This window comes from Leptopilina heterotoma, unplaced genomic scaffold, assembly GCF_015476425.1.
Source record: "Leptopilina heterotoma isolate Lh14 unplaced genomic scaffold, ASM1547642v1 Lhet_15, whole genome shotgun sequence".
Taxonomy (NCBI): Eukaryota; Metazoa; Arthropoda; class Insecta; order Hymenoptera; family Figitidae; genus Leptopilina; species Leptopilina heterotoma.
The window spans coordinates 98,609-125,473 of NW_025110867.1; the positions used below are offsets into that span (position 1 = coordinate 98,609).

At 29.5% G+C, this 26,865-nt stretch overlaps 1 protein-coding gene across 1 annotated transcript; it reads left to right on the forward strand.

Annotated features, from left to right (window-relative positions):
- Positions 1-558: 558 nt before the first annotated feature.
- Positions 559-26,196, forward strand: LOC122498469 (usherin-like). The gene is made up of 7 exons (XM_043606202.1): positions 559-591; positions 1,247-1,307; positions 1,373-1,411; positions 19,540-19,581; positions 20,791-21,091; positions 21,359-21,654; positions 25,930-26,196. Exons 5-6 carry the CDS (start codon positions 20,893-20,895, stop codon positions 21,652-21,654), a joined length of 495 nt encoding a protein of 164 aa, XP_043462137.1. The 5' UTR covers positions 559-591; positions 1,247-1,307; positions 1,373-1,411; positions 19,540-19,581; positions 20,791-20,892; the 3' UTR covers positions 25,930-26,196.
- Positions 26,197-26,865: the final 669 nt, after the last annotated feature.

Here is a 26,865-nt window from a genome sequence, read left to right on the forward strand (position 1 = left end):
TTATTGGTAAACTATTTCTGCGGTACTAAGGAAAAACTTACATAACTAACAATTTTGTAAAATTTTAGTTTTTGGTATCAATCAACTCGGAAAGAAAAACTGCATTTAACTGTGTTAATAAAAATCAAATATAATAATTAATGACTGCAAAAAACGATAATTAAAAATCGAAGAATATGAAGAAAATTAAGAAATACTTGATAAAAAGTGATACGAAGTACTTTGCGTGCTCTGAAAATCGTACGAATCATCGAACTCGAGTATCAAATCCGTAGGAAAAACTTACACAAAGTGATATATTATGTTATTTTTCAATCGAACACATGGTCGAGCACGACGGTCGCGTACGAAATGAAAACCACGCATCTGCATTACTCGAAACATGTGTAAGTTCTTCTATCCTAAAGTTGGCCGAGGCACCACGTTACTGCACTTCGGTTACATTCAGCATTATTTGTCGGGTATGGTCGGAGAGGTACAATGGTATAACTACTCCCCACCAAGCGACATAGAAAATGTGTAAGTTTTTAATTCTGATCGTCGTGCCTAGCTCGAGTGCCCGTGCGAGAGAAACAACGCAAGTGACGATGTGTAAGTTTTTCCTTCGTATTTTCAAAAAGTAGACATCGTAAGTCACATTTTGCATAGAATTTGTTTAAATAATCAATTTTCTTTTGCAAAATTAGAATCAGCACATACATCACTTTCATTAGAGAAGTGCCATTTAATTATTAAATTTTTATTTCTAAAACGGAGTTCTTGAAGCAAACAGTTTTTCTCTATTTTCTCAGTTTGACAGGGATTGTACTTATGTAAGTTTTTCCTTAGTACGGCAGATTTTACAAATAGCTATAAAGCAGAAAAAAACGATGCGTGGAACATTTTTTATGACATTTTAATGTTAAGATAAAATCAGTTTTCAAAACCGTCTGATGCATGTGTTGCTTTTTTAATGGCTAACAGTACATAAATTTTAGAAATTTAATGAAAAATAATATATTCATGATAAACGCAAAACTTTGCCATGTAGTGAAAAATTTCTAAAAGACGGCTTCGTTTCTCAATACGTGGCATTGCAACTGGATAAAAGATAAAGAGGATTCTTTAATACAATAAATTGCTTTCTTTTGTAAAAGAAATTCAAAAATGAGATTCATATCTTTCATGTAAAAATTAATTTATTTAAAGAAAAGTTGCTGCCTATTTTTAAATTTAATTCTCTTAATCAGTTAAAATGTTTTTATAGATTGACACTCTTGGTCTTACTGGGGTTTCCATCTGGATTTGTATTATGGAAGAAATTACAGGTAGATTGTTAATTTTTTAGAATATAAAATTTGATATTATTAAATTATATTAACTGTTTTTGTAGCCCGACCAGGAAAATAATAGCAATTCAACAGTAACTAAGGTTGGAGTTTTTTATCTTTAATATATGAATTATTAATTTGTTAATTATAAATTGTTCCTTTTTTTCCTTTATTACCCTGGCAGATTTGATTAACCGAAAGTGAACCTAGCTGGGTGCACTTTCGGTGCACTTTTGGTTCTTTCATAAATACTTGTTAATTTGAGTAGAAAAGTACGAAATATGCATAAATATGATGAAATAGATAGATACAGAGTAGATTTATACAATAGTTATAATAAATAAAGCAATAAACAAAAAATAACAATCATAAAAGTGTAGTGATGCGTGTCACTTTTTTTTCTTCAATTTTAGTCAATTTTTAAAGTAAATAAATATAAGGGTGATTCTCCGCGTAGCGCACGATTTGGTTTATGAAATTAAAAAAAAAAAATTTTATCGTTATGGTTATTATCAATATATTTTTTTGAAGATAAAGGCTTTAAAAAGAAAAATCCATAGCGGGCCGGAAAAATTATTTATAATTTTTGTTGTAAACAAGTGTGGTAATTAACTAATTCACTGTTTGGATACATTCTGTCAAAAAAAATTTTGAAATTTTTTTTTAAAATCAATTTTTCTATTTGTTGATTAAGTTAATCAAAATGGAGAAAATATTAAACTTTAAAAACCATAAAATGTAGTCACACCCTCTGAAGGAAAAATTGATGTTTTAGACCAATTAAAAAAAAATTTAAACTCCTCCTTTCTAATAAAAGTTATTTTTATTCGTGGGTTCAATAGAACAAAATGGAAAAAATATTAAACTTTAAAAAAATATGAAATTTTACCACAACCCTTTCCGAATAAATAGGAGGAGTTTCAATCTATTTTTTTATTGTTCAGTAGATTTTATTTTTTCTTTTGGAGGTTGGAATTATATGTTTTATTTCTTAAATATTAATTTCTTCTCCATTTTGTTTAACTTAACCAACAAATAGAAAAATTGATTTTGAAAATGGGAGAAGTTTGTTTCTTATTTTTATTCGTCTAAATTGTTCATTTTTTCTTAGGGGGTTAGGATTATATGTTTTATTTTTCAAATATTAATTAGTTTCTCCATTTTGTTTAACTCAACCAATGAATTAAAACTTGGAGGAGTTTGAATCTGTTTTTATTGCCTAATAGCAGTCTATTTTTTCGTGAGGGGTAGAGACTAAATTTTATATTTTTTAAAGTTTAATATTTTCTTCTATTGAACCCACGAATAAAAATAGCTTCCATGGGGTTGGGACAAGTCACACCCAGAAAGTCTCCCCCGGACAAGTTCTCCCAGGACAAGTCTCCACAGAGACATAACTCCCCATGGGACAAGTCTCCCCAGGACAAGTCTCCCCGGGACATCTCTCCCCAGTAAAAATTATTTATTTAAATGGTGGCACATTCAGGACAAGTCTCCCCGGGACATCACTCCCCAGTTAAAAAATGTTTATTAAAACAGTGGCAAATTCAGGACAAGTCTCCCCGGGACATCACTCCCCAGTTAAAAAATGTTTATTAAAACAGTGGCAAATTCAGGACAAGTCTCCCCGGGACATCTCTCATGTTTTTGAGGTCGCTCATTGTTTAAATTTACTCGATTCGTTTGAATTTTGTTACTCAGGGGCAGGGACCGTCACGGAATCAAAACAAAATTAAAAAATACTTTTGTTTTGATTCGGATATGGGTATCAGAATCAAAATTCCACTCTATTTAGTTCTGATTCCAATATCAAAATCAAAATTCCACTCTATTTCGTTTTAGTTCTAATATCAAATCAAAATTCCACTCTATTTTGTTTTGGTTCCAATATCAAAATCAAAATTCTATTCTATTTAGTTTTGATTCCAATATCAAAATTCTTTTTTGTTTTAATTTTGATAAAATACAACTGCGCATATGTATAAGTCTCATTGAACCTAAATTTTGTTGCAAATGTCAAATATATCAAAAGATAATATCGTTTTTACATATGAAATCTGAAGTAGAATTCGAATCGACTTCTGTTTCTATAAGAAAACCGAATTGCAGTATTACAGTATCAGAATCAAAATAGGAAGTAAATTTTGTTTCGTTACAGTATCAGAATCAAAATAGAAAGTGAATTTTGTATCGAAATCATAGTAGAAAGTAAATTTTGTTTCTTTACAGTATCAGAATCAAAATAGGAAGTAAATTTTGTTTTGTTACCGAATCAAAATCAAAATACATTAATAATTTCGTTTTGTTTTGAAATATCGTAACGAAATAAAAGTTTGATTTCCGTGACAGTCCCTGCTCAGGGGTTTTTGGGGTAACAGATTATGAATTTGCAATTGGATTTTCAAAATTCAAAATGGCGGATCCAATTTGGCGGACAATGATTATTTAAATTTACTAGATTCGCTTGAAACTTGTTTCACAGGGGTTTTTTAAGTCGCTGATAATGAATCTGCAATTGTATTTTTAAAATACAAAATGGCAGATCCAATATGACGGACAAAAATTATTTAAATTTACTAGATACGCTTGAAGATTTCCTATCTGTCATCTCAAATTGTTTCATCAACACACGGAGAAAAATGGATAGTTAAAAGTAGATAGTTAAAAAATATATAATCAAATTTATTATCTGTATAGTTAGAAATATTATCTTCCTGAAATATTATATATTCCCGTTTAGTATATCTAGATAATCAAATTTATTATCCTGGATAGTCAACTTGCCGAGCGCTTGCGCAGAAGTTTGATTACCGATCACACGCAAAAAAACGGCAATGCCTGTTTCAAATGACGTGAAATTGGTAAACATTCATTTTCTAACAAATTTTTCTCTGTTCACAGGCACTTTTTACAGAATCTGACAACGTACATTTGTCACAAATGTTTTTAATTGTCTGATTCAAAAGTTTTTGTTAATCCATGCAGAAACGCAATTGCAGGATTGGAAATACAAAAGGAATTTAATGACAGGTGGCTATACATATGTTGCAGCCACTTTGCCATTAGAGGGCAGAAGCATACAGGGAGCGTAAAGGATCAGCTGTCAAAATGATTCGCATTACATTGCTATGGTAATTCCAATCCTGCAACCGCGTTTCTACAGTAATTGTCAAAATCTTTTGAATTCAGACAATTAAAAACATTTGTGACAAATGTACGTTGTCATATTTTGTAAAAAGTGTCTGTGAACAGAAGGAAATTTGTTAGAAAATGAATGTTTACCAATTTCACGTCATTTAAACCGGTCAGTGCCGTATTTGTTGGGTGATAACTGTTGGTCGCACATTATCGAGAAATTTGAGAGACCATCGAACACCGTTAAGTAGTTTTATATTATTCGAAATTTAAAAACATTGTCAAGTTTTTTTATACTGAATTTCAGATATAATATTGCTTAAAAAATATATAAAACTTACGATTAGCAACATAACCTTTAAACCTGTCAAAAGGATTTAAACATTTCAAGGGTACCGTTAAATTAATGTATTTTGTTCTTTAAAATTTTCAGATTTTCCATAAAAAATTATTTATCTAGGAAAAATGTTCACTAATTTCTTAAAAAATTAACTTTTATCATCAAATATTTCTTATTGCCAATAGACTTTAATCGGTCCAATATCGGTCCAATATTGGTTGCCGTGCTGGGCGCCGATTGACTCCCAATATTGGACCAATATGGGCTGATGCTTGGGATGTAACGGGTTCGCCAAGCATCGGTTGTTAATATTGGTCCAATATTGGCCGAATATTGGCAACCAAGAGAAAAAAATTTTTTAAATAAATTTTTTAATTAAATAGTAATAATAAAAAATTAATGTTTATAATTTTTGTTGAATATATTTATTTTTTTAATTATTTATTTTTAATAATTCATGTAAATAATAAATAATTTATTATTTATAAATTATAATTATTTAAAAATGCAGCAGCTATTAGGAAATAGCATTCTGCAAAAAAATTCTATCATTGAAAAATCAATGATAGGCGAGAGATATCTGCGTCATTAAATAGATTCGCAGATATACTCTGGTCTCGCGACGAAACTCTCGATACTTATATACACTGGAGTCGCCGTGTCAGTTGCGAGAACGGTTACAGCGTCCCTCTTGCAGCAGAGATAAGAATTGTCACGTAAACTGCTAAATCGCTTTACCAACGCCTTATTATACCCGCAGTTTACGTGACAATTCTTATCTCTGCCGAAAGAGGGACGCTGTAACCGTTCTCGCAACTGACACGGCGACTCCAGTGTATATAAGTATCGAGAGATTCGTCGTGAGACCAGAGTAAGGTAAATGCGTCAGTGCTCGGCAGCTTAAGGAATTTTTCAATTTTAAAATGACTAATTAGCAGTTTCAAAGACAATTTTTCCAAATGAAACAAATTTTATTTATTAAAGGGGATTATAAAGAAGAGTAATTAATATCACTTTTTATGAAATTACATACTATATGTAATATTTATTTGCATTTAAAGTCGAAAATATGCAAATGCGTTAGTGATCGGCAGGTACGAAAACTGACTGTGTCAGTAATCGGCAGCTGTTTGCGTTAGTTACCGGCAGTGCGCTGATTGGTTGGTTCAGTGGTCGTCACTTCTGTGCCTTAGTTACCGTCAGCTACATTATAATGCTGTTTTGTCAAACCGTTTTTATCTGCCGAACACTAAAACATTAGTCTTTTTTATTCAATTGCTTTAGTTATCGGCAGCAAATTTAAATATACTTTATTTTTATTTATCAATGAGATTTTGCCTGACGAATACTAAAATTTACGACCATTAATATATAAAGAATTTAATATTGCAAAGAAAAAAGTCTTATTAACGTTATGTTATTAGAATATGCAATTAATTTGGCCCATGTCGATTTTTAGTGTTCGTCAGTCGTGCCGATTTCACAAGCAAGCTGAAAATTTTGCTTTAGTCACCGTCATTGCTATTTTATATAAAATTGTAAAAATAAAAATAGTAAAATAAATAATTAAATAATACTAAAAATAATAATAAATACAATAAACACAAACTTATCTTTCGAAATGCGAAAAGTTGTCAAAGGCAATGTTTTTAGTTTTTCGTCGTTTCTTAACCTCAAACTTAAGGTTTTTGCTACATTCTATCGCGTTCGCGTACCTATCACGAAAATATTTTCAATTTTCAATTAAAATGAAATAATGACTCAAAACAATTGTTGTTATCCGATGTCGCGATATTGAAACTTACCAGAAATATTGTTTATTCATGCATAAAATGACTGTGTGTCTTATTTTTTGGTTAAGTTGTGACAACCTGCCGACGACTAAAGCACTGACGAGCACTGACGCATTTACCTTATATCTGCGAATCTATTTAATGACGCGGATATCTCTCGCCTATCATTGATTTTTCAATGATAGAATTTTTTTGCAGAATGCTATTTCGATTATTTCCTAATAGTTGCTGCATTTTTAAATAATTATAATTTATAAATAATAAATTATTTATTATTTACATGAATTATTAAAAATAAATAATTAAACAAATAAATATATTAAACAAAAATTATAAACATTAATTTTTTATTATTATTATTTAATTAAAAAAATTTATTTAAAAAAATTTTTTTTTCTTGGTTGCCAATATTCGGCCAATATTGGACCAATATTAACAACCGATGCTTGGCGAACCCGTTACATCCCAAGCATCAGCCCATATTGGTCCAATATTGAGAGCCTTTATTGGACCGATGATTGGTCTCTTGGCTCCCAATATTGGACCGATATTGGACCGGTAAGAAATTTCTCACTGGGTATTCACTTATGGCGGCGCAAGTTTCGTTTCAAATCACTCTACAGGTCACAATTCTTTACCAAAACGCTTTTTCTTTTTTTCTAAATCTTCGTAATTAAATTCTCTATCGATCTCTCGAGCCTTATTTTTGAATTTTTGTTTTTAAACATTTTTTAAATAACAATAAGTATTAAAATAATCAAAAAATCGTAAAATATATTTTCCTTAGTTTTATTGATTAAGAAAACTATTTAAAAAACCTATTAAAATAATGTTTAATTGATAAAAAATAAAAAATTATTTAGTTAAAAATTGTTATACAATAAAAAGTTATTATTTTGTTATAAACTGTACTTAGGCCTAGAAATTACTAGTTTCTTCTCAATTGTACAATTTTTCGTGAGTAATACATCTACTGATGATAAAAAAACAATTATTTATTAAAACATTGTTTAAACAATTAATTGTTACTATTTTTTACATAAAATATTTATACTTAGGGTAAGAAATTTATATTTGTTTCTTATGTAATTTTTTTAATTTTTTCATAAGTTTCATTTGGGTTAGAAATTTCTAATTTTTTCTAAACAATTAATTAAAAAGTTGAAAACTATAAACTGTTTAAACAAGGGTTAAATAATTAATTTTTAGTTTTTCTTTTATACTTGAATACTTTACTTATGAAAAATTGCACAATTCAGAAAAAATATAAATTTTTAACCCTAAGTACCGTTTATAACAAAATAATAACTTTTTATTGTATAACAATTTTTAACTAAATAATTTTTTATATTTTATCAATAAAACATTATTTTAATAGGTTTTTTAAATAGTTTTCTTAATCAATAAAACTAAGAAAAATATATTTTACGATTTTATGATTTTTTTAATACTTATTGTTATTTAAAAAATGTTTAAAAACAAAAATTCAAAAATAAGGCTCGAGAGATCGATAGAGAATTTAATTACGAAGATTTAGAAAAAAAGAAAAAGCGTTTTGGTAAAGAATTGTGACCTGTAGAGTGATTTGAAACGAAACTTGCGCCGCCATAAGTGAATACATGCACAAGTCTCAGCACGCCGCGCTGGACACTTTATTTTTTTTCTCGTAAAGTTATTGTTGTCCCATAATTAAATTTACAGGAAGTATTCTTTACTTTATTGACAATATTTACAAAAAAAAAAATTTCAAATCGAAGATATATTTTTTTCAAAATTTGAATTCAAAAAATTTTTTGAAATTTTTTTCGGGCAAAAAAAATTTTTTTTTAAATTTTTATTTTTTTCTTTAAAGTACTTCTTATTATGAGTATTTTCCAAAAAAAATATCTTAATCGGTTAACAAGAAAAAAAGTTATGTGCCTTTTTTGAAAAACCGACCAAAATTTTTAGTAAGAGGTAACTCAAAAAATTTTGAAAATTTTGAAAAAACTTTTATACACTTTTATTCCATGTATAAAAAGGAACAAATTCTGAAAGTATTTTTAATATTGCTAAAATCATCGAAAATTCTTATGATCACTTGGCGTGGAATTGCTCAGTTTAAAAATATTAAGTCTTATGATAGAACAGTGTTAAAAGAATTTTTCAAAGCTAAGCTAATTAGATTTGGAACAACAATTTCTTGATTGCTGTGTACTTCTGATAGATTTTCTTTGTATTTTGCTTTATTCTGACTATTCTGCCTAATAGATGGTAATCATTTTCAAATTTCAGGCGACTAGAATTGATTAAATAATTTTTGTCCGCTAAATTGGATCCGCCATTTTGTGTTTAGAAAATCCAATTGCAAATTCATAATCTGCGACCCCAAAAACCCTTGGAGTAACAAAATTCAAGCGAATCGAGTAAATTTAAAATAATTTGTCGGCCATATTGTATCCGCCATTTTGAATTTTGTAAATCCGATAGCAGATTCATAATTTGCGACCACAAAAACCCCTGAGTAACAAAAATTAAGTGAATCGAGTAAATTTTAGAAAAATTTGTCGGAGATATTGGATCCGCCATTTTGAATTTTGAAAATCCAATTATATGTTTGTCATAAGCGACCTCAAAAACATATAAACACTAAGTTCTGTTAGATTTCATAGCCATGGTAAATATCGATGCACCATAAAAAGAATTGAATAATTTTTTCCTAAAATTAGCGCCATTTTGGAGCAGCCATTCTGTTTTTTAATTTCCGCTTTTGGATATTTTGAAAGTTCAATAAGTTTGTGCCAAATTGTGACACTTGTATTCATGTGAAACAAATATTTTCAGTAAGAAATAATTATTTTTAAAAAATTTTTTTATTTTCTTTTTGCAATTTGCTGCACACAATTCGCCCTATTTTGTTTTTTTTTGGTTAAGATCACCCAGACGTGAGATTACATGTACACCGTTTGTGCACCTAAAAAAGGACGAAATTGCGCTTGAAGGAGTGCCACCACGGCAATTTTAAATATTTAGACTTAAATTTTTTTGTATCCTACATGCACAAAAATGGCGCTTTTAGATAGCTGAAGACAGGGAGTAAAGTCACTCCTTTGTTCGACCATATAAAAATGGCGTCCATTTTCTCCCATGTGCAAACATAACCGCTGACCCATGCGTTATTTTTGCCCAAGGGAGAAAACGGTTGCCATTTTCATATAAGTCGAATAAGTGAATGACTTTTACTCCCTGTCGTCTGCTATCTAAATTCGCCACTTTTGTGCATTAGAAATAAAAAATATCGTACGTAACATGAGAATAAAGGCAGCCAATTTGTTTACGATGATTTTTGTGACACGAGTTTTTTACAAATACTTGAATATATAATATAGGACGGTTTAATTTAATTTAATATCGAAGTCGTATTTTGCTAGAAAAAAAATCGGCCTATTCTTTCCCTTGTCACAGTAGACTTCCCCCTTAATCCTAAATGAGCCACGGTTTTAATAAGTAATTTTTACTGGGAAGAGATGTCCCGAGGATACTTGACCTCGGGAGACTTGTCTTGAATTTGTCACTGTTTTAATAAACATTTTTTAACTGGGGAGTGATGTCCCAGGGAGATTTGTCCTGAATTTGTCACTGTTTTAATAAACATTTTTTAAGTGGGGAGTGATGTCCCGGGGAGACTTGTCCTGGGGAGACTTGTCCTGAATGTGCCACCATTTAAATAAATAATTTTTATTGGGGAGAGATGACCCGGGGAGACTTGACCTGGAAAGACTTGACCTACATGTGCCACCGTTTAAATAAATAATCTTTACTGGGCAGAGATGTCCCGAGGAAACTTGACTTCGGGAGTCTTGTCTTGAATTTGTCACTGTTTTAATAAACATTTTTTAACTGGGGAGTGATGTCCCGGGGAGTGATGTCCCAGGGAGATTGGTCCTGAATTTGTCACTGTTTTAATAAACATTTTTTAACTGAGGAGTGATGTCTCGGGGAGACTTGTCCTGGGGAGACTTGTCCTGAATGTCCTACCGTTTAAATAAATGATTTTTACTAGGGAGAGATGTCCCGGGGAGACTTGTCTTAAATTTGCCATTGTTTGATTAAACATTTTTTAAATGGGGAGTGATGTCCCGGGGAGACTTGTCCTGAATGTGCCACCATTTAAATAAATAATTTTTACTGGGGAGAGATGTCCTTGGGAGACTTGTCCTGAATGTGCTACCATTTAAATAAATAATTTTTACTGGGAAGAGATGTCCCGGGGAGACATATCCTGGGGAGACTTGTCCTTAATGCTCCACTATTTAAATAAACAATTTTTATTGGGGAGAGATGTCCCGGGGAGTCTTGTCCTCGGGAGACTTGTCCTGAATGTGCCACCGTTTAAATAAATAATCTTTACTGGGGAGAGATGTCCCTAGGAGACTTGTCCTGGGGAGACTTGTCCTGAACTTGCCATTGTTTTAATAAACATTTTTTAACTGGGGAGTGATGTCCCGGGGAGACTTGTCCTGGGAAGACTTGTCCTGAATGTGCCACCGTTTAAATAAATAATCTTTACTGGGGAGAGATGTCCCTAGGAGACTTGTCCTGGGGAGACTTGTCCTGAATTTGCCATTGTTTTAATAAACATTTTTTAACTTGGGAGTGATGTCCCGGGGAGACTTGTCCTGGGGAGACTTGTCCTGAATGTGCCACCATTTAAAGAAATAATTTTTACTGGGGAGAGATGTTCCGGGGAGACTTGTCCTGAATTTGTCACTGTTTTAATAAACATTTTTTAACTGGGAAGTGATGTCCCGGGGAGACTTGTCCTGGGGAGACTCTTGTGTCCGTAGCCAAATCGTGTCCCCCACCCCTAGCGGCTAAACTATTTGACCTAAAGAGCTCAAATTTGGTACAGATATGTATTTTCACTCGTAGATTACAGGAAAAATATAGCGAATGTGATTGGACGTGATGGGCATAGCGTTGTCAAGGAAATAACAAGATTTTTGGCCAAAAATACATAAAAAGTGACTATTCCCCCCCTTAACTTCTAAACTATTCGACATGGAGAGCTGAAATTTTTCATGGTGGTGTATTTTTACTCGAATATTACAGGAAAAATATAGATAACTTGATATGTAATGATGGCCATAGCGTTGTCAAGGAAAAACTAAAAAAATGTTTTAAAAAAATTGTTTTTTCCTAACTTTTACATTATTTGACCTAATGAGCTGAAAATTGGTATCCTAGTGTATTATTACAGTCTGACGACAAAAAATTTATTTAAGAAACTTTTTGAAAAAAATCAAAAAAAATTTTTTTAAATTTTTTTTAGTTTAAACACGTGGCATTAAATATTTTAAGGAAGAGTGAAATTTTAAGAGAATAAATGAGAGATTGTTTTCTGACTTTAATTTCTTAACTAAAAGTAAAAAAAAATTGGACAAGTGCGAGTTGTACTCGCACTGCAATGGCGGGTTCCGTACACAAATATTAAGGGGGGACCCCACCTTAATTTTGACCCCTTTAAAATAAAATTATTAAAGGAGGTAATATTTTTCTTCTTGCATCATTTTTAACCTGAAAACATATAAGATTGTCAAAAATATTTAATTTTAATTTTTGAAGAGGTTAGAATTTTTTTCTTCTGACCTATTGCATATTATTGCAAATCCATGCGAAAAGTTGTTTAGAATGCATAAAATATATATGCATGGAAAAAAATTTTCGTTAAAAAATATTAAAAACTGTAAGAGAAGATCGATTTTTAATATTCACATCTTTAAATTTTGCCGAAATTTCGAAAGCCGTAAATCTTTAATTTTTTTCCAAATTGTGTATATTTACGTAATTTGATGCTACTATTAAAAAAACATTGTTAAAATTTATATTTAGCTCATTTTCGTGGTAAATTCCATAAAAATCATAGTTCGAAGATTTTGGTATACTTTATATATACCGAAATAAATGCAAAAAGGCATGATTTTTATAGTTTTTACCATGAAAATAAGCTAATCGTCAAATTTAACAATGTTTTTCCGACTCAGAGCATCAAATTGGAAAAAATAAAGGTTCAGGACTTCCGAAATTTCGGCAAAATTTAAAGATTTGAATATTAAAAATCGATCTTCTCTTACAGTTTTTAATATTTTTTTACGAAATTTTTTTCCATGCATATTTTACCATTCTAAACAACTTCTCGCATGGATTTGCAATAATATGCAATAGGTCAGAAGAAAAAAATTCTAACCTCTTCAAAAATTAAATATTTTTGACCATCTTATATGTTTTCAGGTTAAAAATGATGCAAGAAAAAAAATATTACCTCGTTTAATAATTTTATTTTAAAGGGGTATATTAGATATACAATACTTTAATTTTTTTTTAGTTATTTTTTTTATCAAATGATTTTAATATATTTTTTTAATTGTTTATTTTAATTCTACCAATTACCGATAAATTTTGCAAGTATTGTTTTAATATTTGTGTACGGAACCAGCCATTGCAGTGCGAGTACAACTCGCACTTGTCCAATTTTTGCTTTTAATTCATAAAAGTATTTTGAGATTTTTGGACCTTTTGACTTTTGACAGCTCTATTGTCATCGGAAATGAAAATTTGCAAAAAACGCCCAACGGCATCTTAAAGTACATGAATGTAGAAATCTTTTAAGCCATAGAACGTTTAAATCCATCAAAGCAATTTTTGTTTAGAGCTCTGTCCGTGTTGACGTGGAATTTCCCTTATTTATATCAAATATGGGTAGTTCTACAAACGAAGGACGAAAATGAAGAAAATTTTGGCACAATATTTTTTTTACGTTCAGGTTTTAAAAAGTAGGTTAAATTCAAGTTAAAAATATTATCAAAGTTACCTAAAAGTGGCCAGTCAAAAAAATAAAAATGGTAAATTTTACATCTTAAGCACATGTGAATTCTGTCAGAAAGTGCCAGGAAACTGAGAATTTGGTCATTTTTCGTTTAAAAAATTGAAAAATAACGCTTAATAACAAAATAAAGCATACTGGTCAACAGGGAATAAGGTTCTACGACACCTCGAGCAACAAAAGTATAAAAACATAAAATATTTTTTTTTTAAATACGTGCCAGGAAACTGAGAATTTGTCTGACCAAATGGGCATTTCGGTCACAAAGTACACAATTTTATTTAATTGAACTGTAAGTTAAATAAGATGCAAGCGATATCATATTTAGTTAACCTTTACTAAGCACTGTGAAAAATGGTGAATTAATCGGAATGAAAATTCTTAATATTTTTAACGTTTTTTATGATGCCAGGAAACTGAGAATTAATTCGATGGACAAAATTCAAGATAATATCTTTTAAATAAAATATCCAGTAATGTAACAATTATTTTAATCTTTGTAAAGTACAACTATTTGAAATTATTATCCAAGTGTAAATTTTCATTTAATCGCTTAAAAATAATATTTATATAATTTATTAACTTTCATTTTCACATTGGGACATGCCAGGAAACTGAGAATTTAGCACTTGAATGCTTATTTTTTGCAAAAAATATTTTTTGAAACCGGGTAACGTTTTGTGGCATAATAGTAATCATTAAGCACTACAGTTTCCATTGAAAATAATTTTATTTTTTTCAAAATTAATGTAAAAAACAACCTTGGACATAATATATTCCCTCGTTTGTAGAACTACCCATATGCAATTATTTTTCATAATTAATTATTTTAATTTAGACCAATATCTCTTTAATTGCGTCAAATAATTATTTATGAAGTCCTTATACTAAAATTATAATAAATAAATTAATGTTCTTCCATTTGCACACGTAAAAGTATTAGCACACAAAAAAAAATTATCTCATTCAAATAATTTTTTTTATCTATATATTTATTTGATTCAAATAACTTGAATTATGCGAATATACGAAACTTAATATTTTTATTTTATTTATTTGGTTTATACACCCGTCTTAAGCTTATCTAGCTATACAAGTGTGTTTACATTTTCTCTTACATAATATTTCTTATATACATTTTCCTAATACTAAGTTTTGCGCCTACAGAGCGACTTGAAAATTAGGAGTACTCGCATTTGCCTGGACCACCCGTCTAATGGGTTTTCTCGCCAGTGGAGAGGGAAACGGTAGAAAACCTCTCCTGAGTACAACCGGTTTATCGACAGTCGAGTTCTAATGGTGTGTACCGGACAATAATCGACGGTGCACATCATTATACCTCGACGTCAAACCTCCCGCTCAGATTGTCTCACGTCCGGAAAAATACCAAGCCAAATGGGCGCGAACCAAGGGTACTATACCCTTGGTCCTTAAACGACCGCCAAGCGAGGCATCTATCCGACTGAGCTAATCTGTCGGTTTACGAAACTTAATAAATTAATGTTCTTCCATTTGCATACGTAAAAGTATTAGCACACTAAAAAAATTATCTCATTCAAATAATTTTTTTTATCTATATACTTATTTGATTCAAATAACTTGAATTATGCGAATACTTTTTTCTTAGAAAATGCAGGTTGGCAAACTTAGACTAAAAGAATTTAAAAAATTTGAAACAATCTTATAAACCCCTTCGCTGTTTGGAAAAATAATCATATGATTGGCCCAAAATGTTCAGCAAAATCTGGTAGATGAATTTTTATGAAACTTAGTATACAAGGGTTTTTGTCAAAAAAAATTCAAAATGGTGGATCCAATATATCGAACAAAATTTTTAAATTTTAAACAGATATTATAAACAAAAAAAAACAAAAAATATGCCTGACATTGACAGAACACTACTGCGGAGACGCATGCTTATTCCCGAAATCTTTTTTGACCAAATAGTTATTTGATATAAAACTACTTAACTTAAAATTCACATAATATGGACATTATTTGACATAAATTTCATTGCACACAAAAACCATTTAACATAAATATCATTTGTCATAGAATTCATTAAACAGAAATATTATGTTACATAAAACTCAGATAACTTAATTCCCATTTGACATAAAAATTATGTAACATAAATTTCTATTGACATAAAAATCATTTAACAGAAATTTCTTTTAACCTAAAACTCATTTAAAGTAAATTTTATTTGTTATAAAATTCATTTGACATCAATTTCATTTGGCATAAATGTCATTTAACGTAATTCTCAATTGACATAAATATCATTAGACATAAAATTAGCTTGACATAAATTTCATTTGACGTGAATATCATTTAACATAATTTTGATTTGACATAAAGTTCATTTGATATAAAAGACATTTAACACAATTCTCATTTGTCATAAAAGTCATTTAACAAAATTCTCATTTGACATAAAAATCATTTCACACAAATTACATTTTACATAAAAATATCGGTGCCAATATTTAAAAGTAACCAATTAGATATTATCAACAACATTGTGATTCGCCAATTTTGAAATTCGCGCCTATATTTCTAGTTCAAATGATCTTTATGTAAAATGAAATCTATGACACCTGAATTTTATGTCAAATGAGAATTATGTGTAATGACTTAACCGTCAAATGAAATTGATATCAAGTGAACTTTATGTCAAATGAATATTATGTTAAATGGGATTTATACCAAATGAAATTTATGTCAAGTATATTTTATGTCAAATGAGAATTATGTTAAATGGAATATATGCTAAATGAAATTTATATAATTTTAATTTTACGTTAAATAATAATTATGTTAAATGATATTCACATCAAATGAAATTTATGTCAAGCTAATTTTATGTCTAATGATATTTATGTCAAATGAGAATTACGTTAAATGACATTTGTGCCAAATGAAATTCATGTCAAATGAATTTTATAAGAAATAAAATTTACGTTAAATGAGTTTTATGTCAAAAGAAATTTATGTTAAATGATTTTTATGTCAATAGAAATTTATGTTACATAATTTTTATGTCAAATGGGAATTAAGTTATCTGAGTTTTATGTAACATAATATTTCTGTTTAATGAATTCTATGACAAATGATATTTATGTTAAATGGTTTTTGTGTGCAATGAAATTTATATCAAATAATGTGCATATTATGTAAATTTTAAGTTAAGTAGTTTTATATCAAATAACTATTTGGTTAAAAAAGATTTCGGGAATAAGCATGCGTCTCCTATTGCGCATGTCTGACATTGACAGAAAACTGCTGCGCATGCTTGATACTAATAGAACACTACTGCGCATGCGTAACATTGTCCGAACACTACTGAGCATGCCTGACATTGACAGAACACTACTGTGCATGCCTGATATTCATAGAACACTACTGCACATGCCTGACATTGGTACAACACTACTGCATATGCCTGACATTGACAGAACACTACTACGCATGCCTGACATTGACAGAACACTACTGCGCATGCTTGATATTCATAGAACACTACTGCGCATTCTTGATACTAATAGAACACTACTGCACATGCGTTATAGTAATAGAACACTACTGCGCATGCGTAATATTGACAGAACACTACTGCGCATGCGTAACATTGTCCAAACACTACTGCGCATGTGTAACATTGTCCGAACACTACTGTGCAATGCTGACATTGACAGAACACTACTGTGCATGCCTGATATTCATAGAACACTACTGCACATGCGTATATGTATGTACAATGAGTATATTATGTATATACGATACTATGAATAAATGATAAAAGTCGAACGACCGAACGATGAAGTACGGAAGTAGACGAACGACGGACGACAAAACGACGACGAATATGTTAATATTATAGGAGATTATAGGAGATTGTAGATTTCGGTTTCCATTTTAAAAAAGAGATAATTCATCAAAATAAAATATTATTGTTAATACACTATTATTGAAAATCTACAATTATATATTACCACATGAGGAGTATTGAGAGTGGATAATGAAGTGTTTCTCTTTATCAGAATCCTCACTTCTTTACCAAAATGAATTCCAAGTACAGCATTGCACTGTCAGTTAAAAAGTGATATTTTAATCTTGTTCTTGAAATCTTGTTTCTTGAAATCTTGTTCTTTTTCCTCACTCGAGGTATTTTTATATCTAATTTTTATGTATTTATCTGGAATTAAGAATTCTCTAAAGTTTCTGTAACATTTCAGTACTTTTTTTCTTAATTCAGCAGTCTTTTAGCCACGAAAAACATTTGGAATGATTGGACCTAATGCATTGGATAATTGAGCAACCAGTCCAATTGTCCAAATGCCGTTTGGACAATTGAGCGCAGACGGCTTGCTCAATCGTCCAAAATGCTATGTTAAAAAATCCTTTTTTACTGCAGCTAGGTTCACTTTCGGTTAATCAAATCTGCCAGGGTTTGCAAGAAGTTAAATTTTATACTATTTTTATTTTAAATAATAGAAATCTAATATCTAGATGTTTATTATGAAAAAAATTAAAAGTAAATTGTGCATTTTTTAGAATCAAAAAATTTCATACTATATATAATTATATTAACTGTTTTTGTAGTCTGACAAGGAAAATTCTACCAAATTAACAGCACCCAATGGAAAATTAACCATTGGCGCAATAATGGTCCTATATTGGGAGCCAGCAGTACCAATAATGGTGCAATAATAGCAACCAATATTGGGCCACTATTGCCAGAGTCTTGGGATGATCACGACTTTGCCAAGCATTGGCAGCCAATATTGGATCAATATTGGCTGCCAAGACAAATGCCGGACTTTCCAAGCGTTGGATATTCATTGGCAACAAATATTGGAATATTGGAAACTGTGGCGCACCCTGGTGGCACTTATCCAAAGTAATTTCGAGCATATACTTTGAAGCAGCGCGGGACATTTCAAAATCGAACACCAGGGTGCGCCAGAGCTTCTTTCACTCACCAGCAAGTTGTGTTACCACTTCTATATAAGAAGAGACACTTGCATTCTCAAACTTAGACGAATTTTGTCTTTGTCTGATTTTTATCACATTCTGTTTTTAACAGAGTGTTCTAATTAAATTAATTATTTTTTTTCTTTAGATTAGTAATTTAATTTTTTTTTTTTTTTTTTTTTTGAAAAATTTTTGCTATGTGTTGGTATTTGTAAAATATTGATTTCAAACGTTGGTTCAGTATTGGTAACCAATAAATAACCAAGCATTAATTTAAAGCATTGGTAATTAATTGGTCACTAATATTGATCCAATATTTGTTGCCAATGAATATCCAACGCTTGGAAAGTCCGGCATTTGTCTTGGCAGCCAATATTGATCCAATATTGGCTGCCAATGCTTGGCAAAGTCGTGATCATCCCAAGAGTCTGGCAATAGTGACCCAATATTGGTTGCCAATGTTTGACCAAGAAAAAACTGTTGGCAGACAATATTGGTCCATTATTTAGCCAATGGTGAGCATTGTCAATTTCCCATTGGGCAACTGAGGTTGGAATTTTTTAACTGTATAATATATGAATTATTATTTTTCTAAATTGCTTTTATTTTATTGCTTTCGAATAAGTAAGTTTTACAAAAAATTAGTAGAAATTACTATTTATTAGTAAAATTTACTAAATTCAAAGCAAAAAGTCAGTCACTTATTTAAATTAGTACACATTTATAATAATTCAAATTTAGAGAGTATTTTTAAATTTTACAAAAATCCCTGCCACAAACGATTTTTTATATTTCACTAGATCGGCGCAGGAAATATTACTAACTCAACAGAAAATAATGTTGGAACTTTTTATCTTTAATATATGAATTATTATGTTGCTTATTTTAGAAATCATGAAACATCAAGAGAATTTTTTTTTCTGAAAATTTATAGCATCATATGAATATATTGTTCTTTGTCTTTAAAAAGCCTTTTGGGATTTGAAAAAATGTTTATCTGATTCAGCTATAAATCCATTAAAATACAATTGAATGTCCGTCTTTTGGATTTTGCATTTCTGATTATTTTAAAATTTTACAATAATCCCTTTTGTACAAAAGCCTTTCTATATTTTCTTATAGATAGTCACAAAAGGAAATAATGATCTTCTACGTAAAAGAAAGGTTGGAATTTTTTAGAATTATATGATTTGCTGATTATGGGTTACAAAAAAATGGTCATATCGTGTTTATTCAAAGTTTCCTGTGTTTATTGAAAGTTTAGGTGTCACTGAATAAGAATATACCAGTAAAACATTTTTTCATTCGGTCATTCCCTTAAAAAAACGAGTTTAAAGTGTCAAAAACCGTATTTTTAGCACTTATTGAGGCAGCGTAACAAGAAAACGCAACATGATAAAAATCTCTACAAGAGCTTAAATAAAAGCTTAAACCTTCAACTTTGAGGCTCAGAACTGAAAAGTACTTAAATAATCAATGAAAACCTCCTTAATTAAGCAGTCGCTACCTGAAATTGTCAAAAAAAGCTAGAACAGGAAGCAATTGGTAAAAATCGATTTCCTTAAGCGGATTCGGTTGCAACTTGTTATTTGAAGTTTTTTGAGGTTTCTAATGACGAATTGGAACTTAGATTTAAAAATTTCAAAATGGCGGACTGAAAATAATGAATTCACTCAATTTTTCAAAATTTGCGTTAATAATTTTAAAAAATTGAGTCCGCCACTTTGAAATTTTTCAAATCTAAGTTCCAATTCGTCATTAGAAACCTCAAAAACCTAAAATAACAATTTGCAACCGAATCCGGTTAGGGAAATTGATTTTTACCAAGTGCTACCTAACCCAGCTTTTTTGATAATTTCAGATAGTGACTGCAGGTTTTCAGTGCTTATTTAAGTACTTTTCAGTTCTGAGCCTTAAAGTTGAAGGTTTAAGCTTTTATTTAAGCTTTTGTAGAGATTTTTATCATGTTGCGTTTTCTTGTTACGCTGCCTCAAAAAGTGCTAAAAATACGGTTTTTTGAGACTTTAAACTCGTTTTTTAAGGGAATGACCGAATGAAAAAAAGTTTTTCTGGTATATTCTTATTCTGTGACACCTAAACTTTCAATAAACACAGTAAATTTTAAATAAACACGACATGACCATTTTTTTGTAACCCAGTGATTATAAATTCTTCCTTTTTTATTGTTATTTTTATTTTTAATTGTAAAGTTAAATTGTATATTCCCCAGTAGCACGTAATGTTCTAGTGACATTAACAACATTAAGACAATATTGGTAATTTTAAGGCAGTGTTCTCAATATTGCTGTAATATTACTTGCTACTGGGGTTATATTTATGTTAAATAATAGAAATTGTAAAACATTTTACAAGGTACGTCCTGAGGCACCATCTCTGAACAACTTTGAGTTTTATCAATACGATGGCGATATTTTGATTGCTTTAATAAATGAATCCCATCTAGACCCAGATGAAATGTATCCTGTTCACCTTATAAAAACCGATAGTAATATAAACATAATTATTAATAATATGACACAATCCAACAGAAGAACTGATTATTATATTAATGACACGGTTGGAAGTAAATACTATATCGAAATTAAGGCTTGTAACGAAGCAGGATGTTCTGATCCTTTAAAAATCGCAGAATTTGTTATTAATTATGAAAAAGGTGCGAATCACCTTTGAAATAAGTATATTTTTCATAAATAAAGAAAATTCTAAAATTTATATTTAAAAATTTTTAAAGAATGAATGACTTTGTAAAATTGAAAAATTTAATTATGGATGGAAGAAAGTGTGATTACTTTTCTATAATTCAGGTCAAACGGTGTAATAATAATCGTTACACATTAGGCTATAGTTACAGTTTTTTTGTATCTGTTATAAATATTTACAAATTTATACTTATCTACTAAACGGTTTTAAAACCTTATAGAAACGCCCAAATCACTACAGGGTAGGATTAGACAGAAAACTGCTACGAATCATACATGCATTTTATTATGGGATTTACCAAAAACTACTGCAAGTCTCATTAAATATTATATGATGGTGTATGATGGAAAAAACTTTCTAAAGAATGAATCACTTATTGTTCCACGCGATATTCAAAGTGGTCATGATTTTACGGGACTCCAACCTCGGACCACATATCATATTCAAGTTTATCGACAAAATAGCCAAGGTTTATCTGAACATCCAATCATAGGAACATGCACGACAACATCATAGGTATGCATTAAATTTAATATTTTTTCATTCTTTTTAAAAATCAAGAAACTCTAAATTTAATGTGCTTCTCATTAAAATATTGCATTATTTCTCACTATTAACATGTAAATAATGCAAATAATACTTAATAGCATATCATTTTTAAGTTAACAAACATTTCTGCTATACAAACACTTGTCTACACAACCGGTCAAAATTAAGAGACCACCCATTTTTAGATGATTGAAAAACATTTTTAAAACCTAAAATGTATGGGAACTAAATTTTTTTTCTTTTTATTTTTTTAAAGACGTTAAAATTATGAAAAGAACAAGATCTTTTAGAAGTCATTTGGCCAATATTTTATTTAGATATTTTTAATAAATCGTCATTTTTAATGTTTTACAAAAATTTGAATAACTTCTAAAATAATAAACGCTTTTTAAAGATCTTAGGCTTATTTCACAGGTGATTTATTACACTAGAAGAATTACTTATAGGCATTAATGTGTACCCAACGGGAAGTTGCCAATGTTAACGATTGGTTCAATAATGGGCCATGCTTGGTACCCAATGGTTTTTTCTTGGCAAAACAATTGGCAACCATCATTGGACCACCAATGGTTTAAACTTAGGATGATCACGCTACTGCCAATGATCGGTAGCCAAGCATCGGGCCAATATTATTTGCCAAGGAATTGCCAAGGAGACAAAATCGATTTTCAAAAGCTTGATTTTTTATTGGCAGCCAACAAAAAACCAAGGTTTTGAAAATTGATTTTTTTTAATTATTAATTAAAATTTATTTTTAAAAAATATATTTTTCAAAAAATTATTTAAAAAAAAATATATTTTTTAAAAATATATATTTTTTTAAATTAATAGAACATATTAATTTAATTTGTCACCTCTGGTAAAACAAAGATGAAAGACTGATAAATTCCCTCACTTTATATCTTACAGTGGAGGGATAACTGTGAATGTCTTTGCGAGAGAGGAGCAGGTACTTATATAGAGCCAGTGAGAAAGGTCACAAGCGAGAACAAATCACTAGCATGCACTCTGGCGGCGCTTGTCGGAAGTGGCGCAACGTTGGTTGCCAAGCGCTGTGTCGATAATGTCAGGATATGCATGCGCGCCAGAAAACAGTTCCGACAAGCGCCGCCAGAGTGCATGCTAGTGATTTCTTCTCGCTTGTGACCTGTTTCACTGGCTCTATATAAGTACCTGCTCCTCTCTCGCAAAGACATTCACAGTTATCCCTCCACTGTAAGATATAAAGTGAGGGAATTTATCAGTCTTTCATCTTTGTTTTACCAGAGGTGACAAATTAAATTAATATGTTCTATTAATTTAAAAAAATATATATTTTTAAAAAATATATTTTTTTTTTAAATAATTTTTTGAAAAATATATTTTTTAAAAATAAATTTTAATTAATAATTAAAAAAATCAATTTTTAAAACCTTGGTTTTTGTTGGCTGCCAATAAAAAATCAAGCTTTTAAAAATCGATTTTGTTTCCTTGGGAACTAATATTGGCCCGATGCTTGGCTACCGATCATTGTCAGTAGCGTGATCATCCCAAGCTAAAACAAATGGTGGTCCAATGATGGTTGCCATTAATGTTCCAATAATGGAACGGAGTTCGCCAAGCATGGCCCATTATTGAACCAATCGTTTACTTCCCATTGGGTAATTTTTTCTTAAAAAATGCAGGCCGTCAAGCTTGGACCAAAAAAATTCAAAAAATATTTGGAACAATTTTTCTGTACTAAACACTATTCTAGAAAATATATAAAACATCATATGGTGTAGATTTTTCAAGAAAATTTAATAAAAAACATATATGTTTGAATTTTAAACATTATTTTTCTGTTAATAAGAATGTTCCAAATTTCTTAAATTTTTTTGGTCCAAGCTTGACGGCCTGAATTTTCTAAGAAAAAAATTACACGTTAATGCCTATAAGTAATTCTTATAGTGTAACAAATGACCTTTAGAATAAGCCTAAGACCATTAAAAAGCGTTCATTATTATTTAAGAAGTTATTCAAATTTTTGTAAAACACATTGAAAATGACGATTTTTTAAAAATATCTAAATGAATTATTGGCCAAACGATTTCTGAAATATCTTGTTCTTTTCAAAATTTTATCACCTATCAACAAATGAACAGAAAAAAATTTTAGTTTCAATAAATCTTATGTTTTAAAACCTTTTTTATTCGCCTGAAAATTGGTGGTCTCTCAATTTTGACCGGTAGTGTATATTTAAATTTTATTATATTAACAATAGTTTATATTAGTGTTTTACAATTTACAAGAATAACATTATCAGGGTTCTTACAAAAATCTTTGTTCAAAATTCCAAGTTTTCCAGGTCATTTTTCAGACAATTTTGTTATTAATTGTCACTTCATTTAAATCAATTTCAAATTTATAATGCAGTAGTACCTCCTACAAGAAACAAAAATGAGATTTTACTGTTTTGCACAAAATTTAAAACATTGTACAAAAAAGTTTAAGAATTTAAAAAGAAAAATGATTCTGAGTAATTTTGAAATTATCAAAGAGAAAAAAAGAGAAAAATGATGTTTAAACTTATTAAAATTTTAGGCCTTTTTTATGATTTTTAAATAAATTTTTAAAATTCCATTACCTTTCCATAATTCCTAGGTGATGTAAAAACTCTGATTATTTAGTTTTGTAGTTACGTAAATAATACATAAAATTCATAGGTAGGGGGGAGTGGGGCAAAGGCGCTATGCGGGGCAAAGACGTTTTTTAAAATATCTCCTTTATTTTATATTATTTATTATTATATATTATATCAAATATTTTAAGAAATATAACAAAAAAATTGTTTTGCAAAAATAAAATGATAATTTTACTGAACAAACTTTTATTTTTTAAAACATAAGTTTAAGTATTTAATTTTTAAAAACGTAACATGTAAATAAATTAAATATTTCTCTACACAACTGGCGTGGTGTTATAGTTTAATTTTGTATCCAAATATTTTAAATTTAAAGTAAAAAAAAGTTTTTTATGTGGGGCAAAGGCAACATTGAACATAATTTGGTTAAAAACAATTGAATATTCGAATTTTCTATGTATTAATTCACAATATAAGGTTAAAATAACTAAAAGTTTTTATTTTTTATTTAAATAGTTTAATTCTTTTAAGGGGGTATTCTGGTCTAGAGACCTCAATTTTAAGGCGTTTTTACGAGTGGGATAAAAAAGAAAGTTTAACATTTTTAATATTTACTTTTTTTGCAAGTTGTTTATTAATGTTCAAAGAATACAGAAAAAAATTAGGAAAAAAATAATCAAAAATTTTAAAAGTTATGAACTGGTGAAGTGGGAATTGAAAAAAAATTCTTGTTGACACGATAACTCAAAATCTACTAAACCGATTTACTTCAAATTTTGCAGAAATGTTCTTTGTATATCTCTTTATGGTCGGAACCTTGGATTTTGAAAAATATTTTTTTTTACTATTTTTAAAAAATTCAAAAAAGTTAAAAAACAGAATCAGAAAACACCATTTTTTTTAAATCGTCGCCATTTTGCTAAAAAATGTTATTTTTTCTTTTCCAAGGTACCGACCATAGCGAAGCCTTTAATAATCAAGAATTTCTTTGAGTTTCTTGTTTTAGAACATTACAAAAGTCTCCACACTGTCAACCAGTACGCACTTTCTTTTTTTCAGTCCCCACTTCATCAGTTTATAACTTTTAAATTTTTTTATTATTTTGTTTCCTAATTTTTTTCTGTACTCTTTAAACATTAATAAACAACTTGCAAGAAAAGTAAATACTAAAAATGTTAAACTTTCTTTTTTATTCTACTCGGAAAAACGCCTGAAATTGAGGCCTATAGACCAGAATACTCCCTTAATAATATGTTGTTAACCTTAGGTTTCGTAAATATTATACTAATAAATATCACTTGTTAATTTTTTTACGGCTTATAAATGCTTTCTTTTAGAAATATAAGCGAAAACGTCGCTGCCCCAGCGTGTGGGGCAAAGGCATTTTTTAAATTGTTTTTAAATTTCATTAAATAATTTATTTATAATTATAGGTAATATACTAAATAACGACTATTAAAATTTCTTGTTGATTAGTTTTAGAATAATGAAAAACAAAGCCGCATAAATTAATTGCTTAATTTAAAAAATATACATCGATATAAATGTAAACCTAGCGCCTTTGCCTCACTCTCCCCTATTAAAAACGATATTTAAAGAAAATCGATAAAAACTATGACTTATTCTTATGTTTTATCCAGGTTCATAAACCAAAAATAAAGTGAGCAAGAAAATAGCAAAAAAGAAATACGTATCACGTAATTTTTATATAAAAGTTTTCATAAAACAAGATGTGTTTTAAAATTCTGGGAAAACTTCTAACACCAGGCTGCCTCTAAAGGCAGATGGTTCTACTTTATAAAATAATTTTGTTAAAACATGTAACGTTGATTTTTAAATAATCACGTTATAAAGACCAAATTAAAACCACATTAAAGTTGAATTCAATAAAAGTAATATAAACAATAGAAAGATGTTTCATTTCTTCAAAGTAAAAGTAAATAATATTAATTTAAGTGATTACTCTGCGATTGTGATTGGTGATACACATACAGTAAGAAAAGCTATAACCATATAATAAACTAGCTGTCGGACCCGTCTTCGACGGGTTTTACTTTGATAGGGTGTCTACCAACCGGGAAATAGGCGGGAATTAAATTTTACTGTGAAAAACTAATAATTAGTTACCATTAACTATTTCGTTAGGAAAATATCACTATTTGAATCAGTGACAGACTTTTTTCTATCAAATTTGTTATTCAGGAACAGTATTTGTCAACTTGTAGTACTGTAATTAATGTATTAAAAATTAATCCTAAATTCTGTGGAAGAAAGGCATAACAGCATAACTGACATTTTTATCAAATTTGAGATAACATCAGATTTGTATATATTTAATATTGCTCTTCAAAGTTCAATAGCTGAAAAATCATTAAAATGGTTATTAATGTAGAAAATAATGGAAAACATAATCGCATAATTGCGTTTTTGACAAAAGGAGACCAGCATAATAACATAACTGCATTCAGCTTAAAAAACAATTGACATAATTAAAAATGAAAATAACCTTTATGAATAAAAACAATAAGAATTTTGTAATAAAATGTTTTCAGTAAAATACATTTTTCGTACTTTAA